At 40.0% G+C, this 15,963-nt stretch overlaps 1 protein-coding gene across 25 annotated transcripts in view; it reads left to right on the forward strand.

Annotated features, from left to right (window-relative positions):
- Positions 1 to 15,699, forward strand: part of NCOA2 (nuclear receptor coactivator 2) — a 126,987-nt gene extending 111,288 nt beyond the window's left edge. For 9 of the 25 annotated variants that reach the window (XM_083747537.1, XM_083747546.1, XM_083747547.1 and 6 more), the window contains 9 exons: positions 83 to 212; positions 2,602 to 2,767; positions 4,990 to 5,268; positions 5,625 to 5,702; positions 7,429 to 7,657; positions 8,162 to 8,339; positions 9,945 to 10,143; positions 10,531 to 10,620; positions 12,013 to 15,699. In XM_083747537.1, the coding sequence (XP_083603663.1) occupies positions 83 to 212; positions 2,602 to 2,767; positions 4,990 to 5,268; positions 5,625 to 5,702; positions 7,429 to 7,657; positions 8,162 to 8,339; positions 9,945 to 10,143; positions 10,531 to 10,620; positions 12,013 to 12,024 (1,361 nt within the window). In that variant the 3' untranslated portion in view covers positions 12,025 to 15,699. Of the gene's footprint in view, positions 1 to 82; positions 213 to 2,601; positions 2,768 to 4,986; positions 5,269 to 5,624; positions 5,715 to 7,428; positions 7,658 to 8,161; positions 8,340 to 9,944; positions 10,144 to 10,530; positions 10,621 to 12,012 lie in introns of all 25 variants that reach the window. The other 16 variants (XM_083747555.1, XM_083747543.1, XM_083747532.1 and 13 more) reach the window with 3 other exon arrangements.
- The last annotated feature ends 264 nt before the right edge of the window (positions 15,700 to 15,963 follow it).

Consider the following 15,963-nt stretch of genomic DNA (forward strand, 5'->3'; position numbering starts at 1 on the left):
GAACTCTACAATGCTATTGTTCTTAAAAGAGTTATTGCCAGTTCCAGTGAGATGTGATATATTATTGATTTCCTTTCTTCAGGGGCTTCTGAACTAGAGATGAATATGGGAGGACCCCAGTATACCCAGCAGCAGGCTCCTCCAAATCAGACTGCCCCATGGCCAGATAGTATCTTGCCCATAGATCAGACATCTTTTGGCAATCAGAACCGGTAAGTCTTTTATTTAATGGTTGTCTTTGGTACATCTTTCAATTTATATACTGTATCCAGGTGGAAAGTCTACAGTTTCACATTTGCAAGCGCATATTGAATACATTTGTTTATTGTGTCTTGGCCATCCTTGGCCAGCCTTACTTCACCAAATCAGAATAGTGAAAGTGGATGGATGTAGGCAGTGTCAGTTAGGTAGACTTGTTTAGAGGAGGAAAGCGGTATACTGTACCCTACCTTGCTCCTTTTGGGATTAGCTGTATGAGTTTTCCCCCTTGAGACAAGTTCAGCTTAACTAGGAATTCCAGGTGGTGTTAAAAAGTTGAACTCTACCTGAAGCTGTAGTGGTGTTTTGTTTTGTTTTTAATTTAGCCAGTGCTTTTTTCCCCTGGGGTACTCAATGGAACACAGTACCTGCACCTCCCCCCAAATGTTAAAAGTGTGGTACTTACTGTATGGAACAAGTTCATGATGAGTACTGGTACCTTTTTCTCTAAAAAGAAAAAAGAGCAGTGTATTTATCTGTAGCAAACGTATAATAAACATAAGATTAATATATATTAATAACTGTTCAGAACTTCTAAAATTCTTACATTACCAGTTTAAAAGTAAAATGGAATTTTGATAATGAAATCAATATAAAATGGAACTTGAGTAAGGCAGTATGTAACTAAAATTTTAATAGAGTAGAATAAGCAATGCGAGTCTGATTAATTCAAGACATAAGATGTACCTTAAAATAACTTTTGTATAGCAAGAAAATAATACAAATAATCTGTAGTTTTGGTTGCAGTTGTGTGTATGCTCCCTAAAGAAGATTTTCTGAAGGGGACCATACAAGCCTCCTATCAAATTTAGTATCAAAACAATACCAAATTTTAATAATAAAATTCATCCATATAAACAACACAAAAATAGCACCAGACTAATGAAAAAATTAAGTGAAAGCCTTGGTGAACAGTGGACACTTAACTCGAGATTGAAAGTCAAGCCTCTGAGAACCCAAGTCCCTTCTGAATAGCTGCGGAGGGAGAGTGCCATTTGCAACAGAAAAGTGGCAGGTGGGAGAAGGAATCTGAGCTTTCCCTGTGCTTGCCACTTTTATCTTCCCTTCCTGCCTGCAGACCCGTTTGCTGCGTCATTGGAAGAAAAGCAGCTGAAGAGGTTTGCAAGGGAAAAACAGCAAGCAGGGGGAAATCTGTTTTTCTCTCTTGCCTTCCTTCTCTGCTCCAGATTGTGTTCTCATTCATTTTGCTTTGTGGCTGCTTGGTCTGTTGCTGAATGTGTGGTCCTGTTCCATAACATAAGAGGCTGCAACTGATACAGTTCTGCTTTGTGCCTTCATAAGTGAATGGGAAATAGGCATTTCACAATTACAGTGGCACATTATACCAGTGAGCTTTATTGCTTCATTTCATCCATTTCATCATTATATAATACTAACTGAATTTTGCATCACATGTGTGATGCATTTAGTGCTGCTTGTTTCCTTTAATTTTGTTATTCTAATTAATTTTTTTACAAAACCTAAATATTCTGTTCATGTGATTACCGCATTGGGATTTATTATTTACCACTCTGTTTTCACATGGGTGGTTTGATTTCATCACCTTTGAGGACAAAGCTTGTTAAATTTCACTATCTTTTGTGGGTATGTTATCATGAACAAGCAGTGATCTTTATATGGTACAGAATAAGGAAAGAAACCATCAGCTTCTGTGTTGTCTGATTTAAATGATCTGATTAGGGTTATCATTAGTCATATAGCTTTTTACAAAATTAAGCTGTCAGAATAGAATAGATGCTCATGAATAAGAACAGAATGTATTGGTGTAAATCAGTATCGTGGCTTAAGCACTGCCGTTTCCCTGATTGATTGAGTTTGGCAAGTAGGCCAATCATGAGCTAAAGGCTGGAAAGGAGAAATGGCTTCTTCGTCATATCTTTGGAATAAATCTGTAAAATCCTAGGTTTATGACTGAGGGAAACTTGGAAATACATGGTTTTGTTTTGTTCTTAAGGTTGGTCTTTGATCAGGCTAAAAGTGATTACTACAGAAAATGCATCCTGTTTCTAAGCAAGCTTTAGAGCAGGGGTAGGGCCCCTGACCTGGCAGGTGGCATTAGATTCCTGCTCCCATTAGCCCCAGCCAACACGGTCAATTGCCAAGGATTATGGGAATTGTAATCCAGCAACATTTGGGGATTCTTGGGTTCCCCAAAGCTGCTTTCAAGCCTAAAATTTAGAAAGACTAAGTTGAGTGCAATTAGCATTGCAGAGCTGACACACATAAAAATGTGTGTATTAAATTCCCTAAACTAATTTGAACCTTCTGGGTGGTGAGAGTTCTTGCTTGAGTTGCTTTCAAGTTGCTTGTTTCTTTTTTTAGGCAACCATTTGGGAACTCTCCGGATGACTTGCTGTGTCAACACCCTGCATCAGAGTCTCCAAACGATGAAGGGACCCTCCTTGACCAGCTTTACTTGGCACTAAGAAATTTTGACGGTCTGGAAGAAATTGACAGAGCTCTTGGGATCCCAGAACTAGTCAGCCAGGTATTGTGCTGCTATTAAGCATTTCTCAAAATATATGTAGCTAAGGTATTTCAGTAGTGAGATTTCTTTTTTCAAACGGACTTCAAATGCTGACCAGATGTAATAATTATAAATATCCCTCCACATAGTAACACTAAGGAAATTACAGTATTTCATTGATAATGCAGTGTTTCCCTTTAATTTGAGAAGCTTCTGCATGTAATCTCACACCCACTCCCATCCTAGGCAAACTGCCTCAGAGAGATGGAGGAGTTTGTTTAGGTCTTAATTATAGCCTAGCAGCTGGTCCTACCCTATATGTATGGGAACAGCATGCCTTTTGCTACACAATGGAGGGAGCAGGAAGGAAGTTTGGACTCAAGAGCCTGCAAGCAAATACCACTTGAAGCAGTGGTAGAGTGTTAACCTGCGTCACTTACCTCCTGCTTTGTCAGGCTAAAGATAGGATTTTCTGGGGTGTGTTGCAGTATAATACTGCTCCCAGGATCCCAGGTGACATTGGTAAAAGATGGCCCAGGAGTTCTTACCTTGAAATATAACCTGGGGTGGGTCAGCAGTGGTACAAGGTATTCCAGACCGTATTACTTTTGGAAGTCTTTTGTAAAGCAGCTGGAAAGCTGCCTGTTTGCCAAGCTGAAGCCTTGTCTGTCTATCCATGGGGGCAGCCTCTAATCTACCACCCTCTTCAGTGTCATTCCAATGACAGAAACATCATATATTAGAGTATGGATGAGGAGGTAAGGACTCCTGGGCCATCTTTTACCAATGTTACTTGGGATCCTGGGAGCAATATTATACTGCACCACACCCCAGGATGCCTCAGGTTATATTTCAACAGCTCCTACATGTTCTTTCGTCACGTCCATCAACAGAGATGTTCTGGAGTATTATGGTCATGATGCTTTCTTCATTCTTAAAAACCCCTCCAAATGCAATTTAGGGGATCTGACCTCCCAAAGATTTTATTTATATTTAAAAGCACCTGTGAGGTGAGAGGGACTCTTAAGTAACTTTCTTTTTAACCATTTCTTCTGTAAGGTATTCCTTCTAAATCTAAATCCTTCTCCTCCAAAGCTGATTCTAGCCCTGCTGAGAACCATAGAATAACTTATTTTCTTGTTTTACCTCAAACAAAAGAAACTACTGATTCATTTAAACGGGGGAAATGGTTCTTGAGTGTGTGTGGAGAGGAGGGTGAGTTAAGCACTCCTCATTCAGAGTACCATCTGGTTGCTGGAATTCTTCACCAGCTTCTGATCAGAGTTGGAGCACTCCACAACTTCCTTAGAATAGAAAAATGAAAATGTTTGTAGGGCTAATCAGGTATTACTTGTAGCAGTTCAACCCTGGTTCACCACTGCAATCTGAGGCAAGATTTTTTTTTAATGGCAAAATTAAAAGAGAGAAAATATATGAATGGTTTAGGGCAGGGGCCTCCTGTATTGAACCAGCTCAAACATGACAGGAAATAGTAATTTCCCACCATGTGAATGAGCAACGATGAACCTCAGCTTCACACAGTCTCCCCTGCCCTCGCACTTGCAAGGAGGGTATCAGAAGCTTTGGCTTCAGTTTTTATACAAGCTGTGCTTTGCCGTGGCATTTGAACTTTGGAAACTGCTTACACTTGTGAGGAAATCCAGGATCAAACTGTGGTTTCTTCTGATCTCTATGAGCACAAAATGAAGAGAAGAGGGGAGTGTGCAAGCCCCCAGACTCCTCAAGGTTCATCAAGAATAGTTTCCTGTTTGCATCTGAACCAGGACTCTGTTTATCACATAGTTTTTTTCCTCAATTACAGTCATACCTTGGTTCTCGAGCGCCTTGGTACGCGTACGGTTTGGCTCCCGAACACCGCAAACTTAGAAGTACGTGTTCTGGTTTGCGAACATTCTTTGGAAGCCGAATGTCCGACGTGGCTTCTGTGGCTTCCAATGGAATGCAGGAAGCTCCTGCAGCCAATTGGAAGCCACACCTTGGTTTTCAAATGTTTTCAGAAGTCAAATGGACTTCCGGAACGGATTCCGTTTGAGAACCAAGGTACAACTGTAGTTCTGAATGAGTCACAAGTACTAATAAATAGTAATAGAATGGGTTAAAGCAAATATCAATTTATGCTGCTCAGCTTCATACCTGTTTATTCTGCTTTATAAAAACATATAATTCTCAATAAATGTTTAAGAATTCTATGTTCATGTACATCTTGATGTTTGTTTCAGCAGAGCCAAGCTGTGGAACCAGAGCCATTCTCAAGTCAGGAATCAAACATCATCCTTGAACAAAAGGCACCCATTTTCACACAGCAGTATGCATCTCAGGCTCAAATGGCCCAAGGCAACTACACACCAATGCAGGACCCAAACTTTCACCCAATGGCGCAGCGACCAGGCTATGCATCACTGCGAATGCAGCCTAGGGCTGCCCTGAGGCCTGCTGGCATAGTGCAAAACCAGCCAAATCAGCTAAGGCTACAGCTGCAGCATAGACTTCAAGCACAGCAGGTATTTCATGCTTTTATCCTCTCTGTTGATGCTTTTACCAGCATGCATAGAATCACAGAATTGTAGAGTTCGAAGGTTCCCCAAGGGTCATCTAGTCCAACCCCCTGCAATGCAGGTATCTCAACGTAAAGCATCCATGGCAGATGGCCATCCAGCCTCTGCTTAAAAACCTCCAATGAAGGGGAGTCCACCACTGTCAGGGGGAGAACATTCAATCTCAAACAACTCTTACCATAAGAAAGTTCTTCCTCAAGAAGCACAGTATCGTAAAACTAAAGCTTGCCATCAAAGCAGAATTATTTCTTATGCTGCCTTATATGACTGATTTCTTTATTCTGTTTTTCCCCTTGCCCTAGAATCGCCAGCCACTCATGAATCAGATCAGCAATGTTTCCAATATGAATCTGTCTCTGAGACCTGGAGTACCTACACAGGTGAGGGAACAGGTATTGAAAATGTTTCTATTCTGACGTACCCAATTGATCCCTGTACTTATCATCTTATCAGCAGGTCCCTTCTGTACAACATTGGTATTATTATTATTATTATTATTATTACTACTACTACTACTACTACTACAACATTTCTATACTGTCCTTCATTCAAAGATCACAGAACAGTTTAAAATAAGGCCTTTGGATTCCCTCCCATGAAACATTAGGCACCATCTCTTTTATCTTTTTGGTGCAGCAAGCCTTTTAAAGACGAGATCTTTCACAGTCTGCCTCTGTGTTTAGCAACTTTAATTGTTCTGTCATTTGTATGCTCCTTTTAAGAGGAAGGGCAGGAAATGAATTTAATAAATAAATAAAATGTTCTATAAAACTTAGTAGTCCATGATTTTTACTATATTATACTGATCCATGAAGGGGTGCCTGGAGTGCCTGGCGTGCTCTGGTCCTTGGGGTCACGAAGAGTCAGAAACGACTAAACAACAACAACAACAACAACTGATGTTACCGATGTTGCAGTCTCTGTCACTGTACACATTGCCGTTGTGCAGCTCTGTTTCCTTGCTTTTGGTGAAATGACTAATTCCATCTCGAAGAATATTATAGTCAGAGTTTAATCTGTGGAGCAGGAAATTGTGAAGCTCTTTCATGCTGTACCAGAAGCTGTATGTGTATGCTTCTGGAGAGGCAGAGAATTTCTCTGTGTTCCCTAATCAGGCCATACGCAAACTGACCACAGACCATGCAGTGAAACCTGCAACTCTTGTTGCATATTAATTTATCCTGAAGAATAAGAGGTGGCCAATGTGGTTCCCTCCAGGTATTGTTGGGCTAGACATTTTTAAATGAATCCAAATATTCTAAGCAGGGATGACATCGTTTTCTCTGAGTTTTAAAACTCGTTTCATGATATCTGAAACAGCTTGAAATGGTGGAAAGCTTTCAGGATCTTGCAAGAGGTTTTATGCTTTTTGTCAGAAAGGCGCCACTTATGAATATTTTTAACTTGAGAAAGAAAGCGTGAGAGCTATTTTAAATTTTATTCAAATCAGCATAGCTCGCTTTATTCAATTTACGGATGTGAGAAGTGCACATTCTGATTTTAGGCTGTGGTGTGGATGAGTAAATTTAGATTCTGGACTTAATTGTATTACAGGGTTCACGATTTTTTGATGGTAATATGTTTACTCCCCGTACTACAAAATGTAGCTATCCTGCCCTGCTGTTTCAGGGGATCTCCTGCTCTCTCTGCTGTGTACAAGCTGGACTTCTGCTCAAAATTCAGGCCTTCAGCAACACCGAATTTAGACATCCCTTAGAAAAATTGCCTTATTCTAGGAATTCATATCAGTCACCTATGGTAATCTGTGTATCTGTTTTAGAATTTATCACCCCAGAATGAGACATCATAGGCCAGCTGAAGAGCACATTTATATGCCGCATGCAAAAGTTGCCGCTTCAGTCCTTGGCATTTCTAGTTAAAACTGTGCCTGAGTCCTAATCCAAGTAGACAGTAGTGAGCTAGGTAGATAAATAATCTGACTGGCCTGGTATTAAACAGCTTCATATGTTATGTGCCAGAAAGATAGCTCTTCACCCGATTATTGTAAAGTTGCCAAGGTTTTTTTTGGGGTTTTTTTAGTAGCCAGGCTGATGGAAATGCCTTGCTAATCATATGTGTTGATGCAGTTTTTTGCTTACCCTGCAGGGACCCATCAATTCCCAGATGCTAGCCCAGAGGCAAAGGGAGATACTGAGCCAGCACCTGAGGCATAGGCAGATGCAGCAGCAAGTGCAGCAGCGAACGCTGATGATGCGAGGACAGAGTATGAATATGACGCCGAGTATGGTGGCCTCCGGTGGCATACCAGCAACAATGAGCAACCCGCGGATTCCCCAGGCAAATGCCCAGCAATTTCCATTTCCTCCAAACTATGGTATTGCACTTATTTCAACACCTTTCATCCATCACAATATTCTCAACTCCTGGATCACAGCTCCTTTCCTACAGTTCTTTATATGGCTCCCAGATGAGACACACCATCTGGAATCTGGAGATACTGGGAATTGGGTCGGGGAGGTGATGGTACCATTTGAACTTGTTGGGATTCTCAAAATGCAATACAGTATGTTTCTGGTTTATTACAAAACTACCCAAAAAAACCCTATTAGTTTTGCTAAAAAGTTGTATATCACAAAACAAAGTAAACTGCGAACTTTATCCCATTTCTTTGGTGCCTCAAAAAAAGATGATATTAGTCTTCAACAGAATTTTTTTCACTGTAGTTTATGGTAGCCTTGTTTTGTCCTTGTCCAAAAAAGTCCCCTCAAAATAGATTCCATTACTGCTGTGCTCCTAGTGAAGGCCATTCCAAGCCATTCCATACTTCTGGCTGAATTGTTGTGTGTAGCATAAGTAAGAATCCTGTTGTGTTTTCCAGGAATAAATCAGCAGGCCGATCCAGGCTTCACTGGGGCTACCACTCCCCAAAGTCCGCTGATGTCCCCAAGAATGGCTCATACCCAGAGTCCCATGATACAGCAGTCTCAGGCCAATCCTGCCTACCAATCCTCTACGGAGATGAATGGATGGGCACAAGGGAATATGGGTGGAAACAGGTAGGTTTGCAACTGGGGTATGACTCACAGTATGTCAGTTTGGGCCGTTGTCACATAGCTCATTCACGCATTTTTTCAGCAATCATCCTGTTGAACCTGGCCACTCACAGATCACAGCAGTGCTGCAGACTGACACCAGAATCATTATTGGGAAAAGAGAGTGAAATATAACATGTGACTTTTATACGCGAGGCCATGTCATATGAATTGTACATTCTCTAATGGAGCTATAGGGACATATCCAGCACTGCACAGTAGTAGCAGTAGTTGCTATTAAATCTGTATACTGTCCTTCACCCGCAGATCTCAGGGCAGTTCACAACATAAAATTACAATATAAAAACCACAAAATACATAGTAAAATAAGGACAACAAACCAAGAATCCTCCTTCCCACAACACATTTAAAAGGGCATCAGATGTCAGTCAGCCAAAGGTCTGGTTGGAGAGAAACATTATTGCCTGGTGCCTAGAGGTATATCATGAAGACGTCAGCCAGAATTCCCTAGGGACAGCAGGGAGCCATTGCAGAAAAGGCCCGTTCTTGCATTGGCACCCTCTAGACCACTTATGCAATGGGATTTCCCCTTTCTGTCCACTCTCTGCATTCCCCCTACTTCTGGTTAGGGTGGGGTGGTCTTCCTGAAACAGATTTTGATGGCGCATGGTTGGTCTGCAGTGGGGAAGAAGAGGAATTTCTATTACACAAGTGGAAGTCCTGTTGCTCAAGCAGAACAACTGACTAGTTTACACTTTTTTCTTATGAGGCCTCTCATTACTAAGTAGGAATTTCCATGTCACCCAGTTTTCAAAAAGATCAAGTAACTACAAAAACATGTGAATTTCTGATTAGAGTTTTATTTGCATGTTTGTAAAACCAATCCATAATAAAATATATGTGATGTGTATTTATCAGCCATGGGCTAAAAATAAAAATCACAGTTCAAATCCTTGTATATCCAATCAGAAGTCAGTCGTATTAAATTCATTGGAACTTATTTCCAGGTAGTCGTGAATAGGAGTGAAGCAAAATTTTTGAAATGATAATTATTTATTTGTAAATTATGACTTGAAATCATCCCAAACCACTTTTTCTTCAGTTTTCTAGGATCTTGTCTGTTACAAAGACAGTGGACTAACTGAACTACTTAGTCTTGCAGGGCTTTAAATTTTCTGCCTACTGACAGATAATTAGATAGATATATACACACACATCTAGGTCACTGCATTGGTTTCTCTTGAATGAGCACGACAACTATGTTTAGATGGCCCTAAGGTTAGCTCAGAATATTTTAAGTGTCTTTGCATCTTGATGTTAAAAGATAAGCAGGAAAAGTTTCTTTTTCGATTTATTACTCTTTTAAAGATGCTGTAGGTCTATTTAACACATATTATTTTGGCAAATTGTGGGGAGAATTTTTGCAGACCTAATCATCACATTACTTACAAGCTGAGAAAGAAATGCATGCTTTGTGCACTGATAATCAGACTCCATTTATTGAAGGCGTTCCCACATGCACTAACCCTCTGCGGAGTTCAGGAATGTTCAAGGCCCGAAGGATGAACATCTTGATTCTGACGTGCTGGTGTGTATTTCATCCTGCAGCATGTTTTCACAACAATCTCCACCACACTTCGGGCAGCAAGCAAACACCAGCATGTACAATAACAACATGAACATCAATGTATCCATGGTGACCAACACAAGCGGTATGAACAACATGAACCAGATGACAGGACAGATCAGCATGACCTCAGCAACCTCTGTGCCTACATCAGGGTTGTCCTCCATGGGTCCTGAGCAGGTGAGAATTCTCTGCCTGGTAAAATTTGTAACCAGTAGTTGATTTAATACAGCTTTTTCCAACATAAACTACCAATTTTAACATTTGCCCTGGAGACACTCCCCCTCTCACAGTAACCAACTCAAAATAGTGCAAGTCAGCAAAAAGTGCATAAGAATGGCAGTGTAAAGAAGGGAGAAAAGTGGAGGTGAGCACATGGCACAACACCTTTTATGACATGTGCCGCCTCATTCAGTCTGCTCTCTTATTTTGTTTTTGTTTTTTTGGCTAGAAAGGTTGTGTGTGTGTGTGTGTGTGCATGCATGTATGCATGCAGTGTTGTGGTTTATTCAAAGATGCTTTCTATTTCCCCCAGTGACTTACAAACGGGTCTTCTCCCTGCCGTAGGTTAATGATCCTGCTATGAGAGGAGGCAATCTTTTTCCAAACCAGCTACCTGGAATGGATATGATAAAGCAGGAGGGAGATGCATCACGGGTAAGATGGGTTCACATTTTACCTTGAATCTTTTAAGGAATAGATGCAATTTTCTCCAGTTGCAAGTAATATGATTCTTCCTAAGTGGACTTCTTAGAAAACTATTCTGGCAAATTCATTCTCAAAACTAGTCAAATGAGCCTCTTGTATGGCGCACATATATGCGCTGAGGCTTCTCTCCAAAGCTGTCCCTGTGCAAGTTGAACATACTCCCTTTCCCTGCCCCTACAGCCTCCCCACACCCCTTCAGAATTTGTTCTGCAGGTTTAGACCTTTTGAAGCACATTTCAGGGCAGCTGCAAGGGGAAAGAGAAGGTGACATTGTGTTGTGCAAGTGGGATTCCACCCAGGCAACACTGGATTCCACCAACAATCATGCTTTTAACACCAGCTCAGCAAAATGCTTAAAGACAGAAGTGTCCAAAAGCAGGCAAAAGTTTAAAGTCCATTTCTTTAGCAATCTGTGTTTATGGTTGACTCCCTTTTAATCATTCTTCTTTCAAAGTACCTTATGACATATATTGACCTGAAAGATCTCGTTTGCTCTTGTTAGAAGTACCCAGAAGAGTTAAATAAATATATTATTATTATATATTTGGGTTTCCCCAGCCAATCTGGGCAGCTTCCAACAAAAGATTAAAATACAATAATTCATCAAATATTAAAAACTTCCCTAAACACGGCTGCCTTCAGATGTCTTCTAAAAGTCAGTTTATTTCTTTGACATCTGATGGGAGGGTGTTCCACAGGGCGGGCGCCACTACTGAGAAGGCCCTCTGCCTGGTTCCCTGTAGCTTTGCTTCTCGCGATGAGGGAACAGCCAGAAGGCCCTCGGAGCTGGACCTCAGTGTCCGGGCAGAACGATGGGGGTGGAGATGCTCCTTCGGGTATACTGGGCAGAGACAGTTTAGGGCTTTAAAGGTCACCACCAACACTTGGAATTGTGCTCGGAAATGTACTGGGAGCCAATGTAGGTCTTTCAGGACCGGTGTTATGTGGTGTCAGCGGCCACTCCCAGTCACCAGTCTACCTGCTGCATTCTGGATTAGGTGTAGTTTCGGGGTCACCTTCAAAGGTAGCCCCACACAGAGCGCATTGCAGTAGTCCAAGCGGGAGATAACTAGAGCATGCACCACTCTGGCGAGACAGTCCACAGACAGGTAGGGTCTCAGCCTGCGTACCAGATGGAGCTGGTAGACAGCTGCCCTGGACACAGAATTGACCTGCACCTCCATGGACAGCTGTGAGTCCAAAATGACTCCCAGGCTGCGCACCTGGTCCTTCACGGGACCAGGGAATCCTCCACACCTGCCCGCCCCTTGTCCCCCAAGAACAGTACATGCTCAGTTAAGCATTGCTATTAATGCCTCTTTTTCCTTTTTGGTCTTCTAGAAATATTGCTGACCCTGAAGATTGCTAATTTCTTCAACTGACTGGGTTCCCCAGCCCAGACTTCTTACCAGTTTGAAGAGCTGCATATGTTTGGTTTTGCCCCAACTGTTCTGCCAGTCGGTTCTGCTGGAGAAAGTAGAGTTTAGTGCTGCAAACGGAACAACGCCACTTGAGTGGAATCAAAACCATTGTTGGTGGAGGAGCAGCCTCTTCTTTGACAGTCTGAAGCTAGCGTACAGACAGTTGCTCAGTCTGTTCACTGCATTCACCTTAGTGCAACTTAGATCTCTCCTGCAAAGTAAATGTTGATAGCCAGTTTTCATAAACCGTGTCAGATTGAATGTATTTAAATGTATGTATTTAAGGAAAACCAACCATGCTCTCATTCTGTTCTGTTTGTAGATTTAGATCTTTATCTCTTTCTGTTTTCCTTCGCTACACAGTCTGGTGCAAAGGATTCAGTTCCATCTGGAAATAAGTGGGTTAATATTAAAACCTCCACTTTAGGAGGTGGGGCGTTAGCTGGATTACGACTCTCATAGTGCTAAATGACAAAATGTGGAGAATAGACATCTAACTAACTGTCTTGGGGAAAAGGTATCTAGTTGACTAGACATCCCATGCTAGAAAACAAAACCAGTCCGTTTTGAATAGGTTTACATTTGTAAACAGATTAAAATATCCTGTGAGAGGGCTGTATTTAAAGTTCTTTTGGTTACTTTGAACGAAATCATGAGTCAAACCAATTTAAGTTCCCATTCAATTGATTTCAGCATCCTAAAAAATTAACTAAAGTTAGCATCCCTTTTCTCCTGCCTTCAGTTGCCCTTTCTCTGTTTCTTTTCTTACAGGGTGGAGAAATGAATAACCCTCATTGTATCCCTAGGTTTGTTACCTGAGTTCTAGGTTGCAGGTAACTAGTTGCTGAATAATCATTTTAAATAAGGGTGCATCTTTTGGTGATGGAAGTGGCAGGATTGAGGCATTAAAAAATCAGAACTTAAAGGCATCTGATGTAAATGATAAAACTTAATTTTTCCCCCATCTCCACAACTGGGGAAAATAATGACTTAAGCTATGGCAGATATCACTACAGAGTTAACCATCATGTGTTCTAATTATTTTGAAGCAGCGGGGACTGAGGACATTTTGTAAGGTACATAAAAACCAGTTTCTATGTAAACAAGCAATAATTTAAGTTGAAGACTTTAGTGTTTTAATTGTATAATTTTGTGAGGTATACATGTTGTGGAGTTGATTTCCAAATGAGGTACTTCAGTATTAAATTAGATATCTTCATAGCTATGTGTGTCTCCTGGGGAAAAAAGTGTTTTGTAAAGGATCACAATGCCTTGATTAGACCTAATTTGTAGGCTTGAAACTTCATTTTCTAAACCTTGCAATTCTGCTCATAAAGTCATTTATCTAACCTTATATTATATGCAGCCACTGTAGGAGCCAATTCTTGACTTTTTTGTATGTTTATATTCTTTCTTAATGAATCTTAGAAAAACTGTTGTTCAGCAGGCCACTGCTTAAGGTGGTTTTACTCTTACCTGCTATGGTTCCAGTAATGTTTTAGTATAAGCTGGCATCAGTTTCTGTGGACTTAAAATACCAGGAAGCTGGTTGTTTTCGACCTCCTGTTTCTCTCTTCCCCACAATCCACACACTTTCATACCTGGACTCAAAATTTTGGATGTTACTTAAAATGCAATGCATTTTATATTATCTCAATCATCATTCATGTATTTGGGAGGAGGTTTGTTAACCTTGAAATCTTGTTTGCTTGTGATGAGGGTTAAAATATACAAAGAATCTGACTTTCATAGTGCTAAGACAAAAAATAAGTTAAGGAATATATGGAATTCATTTCAAACCATTTGTTTCCTGTTGAGTGGCTCTCCTGTTACACTGGGAGAAACTGCACTTCTGAGCAGTCACCCACCACTTTGCCGGTTAAACTCAAAAGTAGCTATTCAGACAACTGAGCCATCTGGTGGAAATCTATGATACGTCAGCCCTGAGCTCCATAACATTAAGAAAAGTTTTTTAATATTAATAGTAAAATTATGTCTGGATTAAAATTTGATCATTTTTAACCTCTAGGTTTTGGATTAAATATTTTACCTTTGAAATATTCTCTCTCAAAACATTTTTAATTTTAAAAAGTAGGCAAATAAGTAATTTTTAACTTGAGCCAGTTCAGAATATTTCTTCGTTTGCCCATATTTAGTTGAATTTTAAAATAAGTGGTTATATCCATCAGAAAATTTATTGGGGTCAATGAACTGAAAACAATGAGTAGGCATTTTCTGGTTGTGTTAATCATGCTAGAGACAAAGGTAACCATGCCAAATTAATTTCTTTTTTATAATCAGTGTTTCTAATTCCATACACAGTAAAATTGATAGAGATAGCAATTGGATTTTACGCTGGAACATAATCAGTGTTCTCTTATAATAAGTGTGAAGGACTTAAGAGGTCTTAATTTTTTTTAAAAAAAATACACATATATAACCACATGGCATAGGGGGTTGGACTAGATGTCCCTTGATGGTCCCCCCCCAACTCTACAATTATACAATTATATGAAAGCTCCATTCAACCAAATTCAGGTAAACTGCTATCAGTGAAGTTGATATTTTTCAACATCTAACAGTCAAACAAAGATTTTTTAAAAAATGGGTGCCCCACCAGTCCATTAGTCTATATTATCTGAAAGCAATGTTTTTGCCATTTATATAAAGCATTTTTAATCTATGTGGGTTTTCTTTCTTTCTTTTTTTACAAAAAGGAGTTCATATGGGCTTAACACATGAAAAAGGTGGTTCAGCTCTACTTGCAAAACCCAAAGATACACAATCAGTTTTGAAATGCAACTTAAGCCATTAATTGTTGATGTGAATTTAAAGTTTTCTAGTATTTGTATGGTAGTATTGCTACCTAAGAGCAAAAGCATTCTCTGCACAAAAGAAAATTACTGTAGTGGCTTTGGTTTTTAATTAGAATTTTCTCCCTGGTGTTTCTTTGTAGACTAAAACAAAATCTTTTTAGTTTCTTTCTACAGGTAAAGCTATGTGCAAGAACCTCAAAATGCTAAAATCTAGCATAATGCCTTAGATCTGTTTTTAAGTCTTGTATATTCCTACATAGCTGTCTGATGTATTATATTTGTATAGTGAATTGTGTACAATTTTGAAATAAGCGCATCATCACTTAGCTTTCAGTCGTTGAATAGAGATGATGGACACATTTCTTCAAGCATTGATTCTTATTTTTTTCTTTTGTCATTTGTGGGTTTTATTTGTACAGTTCCTCATGAAGTTGCATCTGAGATGTGTATGAGTGTGTGTATATGAAAAGATTATACGAGGGTAAAACTAAGCAATATATAAACTATGGTTCTTCAGGAGAAAGCTTACAGTGTTTTCAGGTTGTGATTTATTTTCAAGACTGAGTTGACTCTGAACATCACTTTGTTCACCTGCATTGATGTTTGTATTTCTAGTGTGAGCAGTTTATGCAAAGGTAGATATATTCAGAGAAATTTTAAATACATTTATGCAAGTTAATATTGCTTTGCTGATGCTATTTGCTTATTTGATGTTAAATAATGCTATTGTAAATAAAGAATTCTGTTATTGCATCATTTAATAAATTTTAATGCCTTCGGGTTTTACATGGCTTTAGACATAGCAACATTTCTTCTGTTGTGCCATTTGTGCGTGCAAAAAGTTGTGCCAGGAGAGTCACAGCATCCCAGTTGGTAGATGGCGCTGAGTTGAATTAAGACAGCAGGCTTCTTCACTGGTCCTCTCAATGTACTGTGTCTCTAGAGCTGGCATGCTTAACTCATTCCAGTAATGGACTCTTTAACGCCTGGGTTCAAGTGCAATTAGCACAGCCTGCCATACTAAATGTGTATACCTTGGAAACCTGTGGGCAAAA

This window comes from Podarcis gaigeae (genome assembly GCF_964106915.1).
Source record: "Podarcis gaigeae genome assembly, chromosome: 7".
In the NCBI taxonomy this organism is placed as follows: domain Eukaryota; kingdom Metazoa; phylum Chordata; class Lepidosauria; order Squamata; family Lacertidae; genus Podarcis; species Podarcis gaigeae.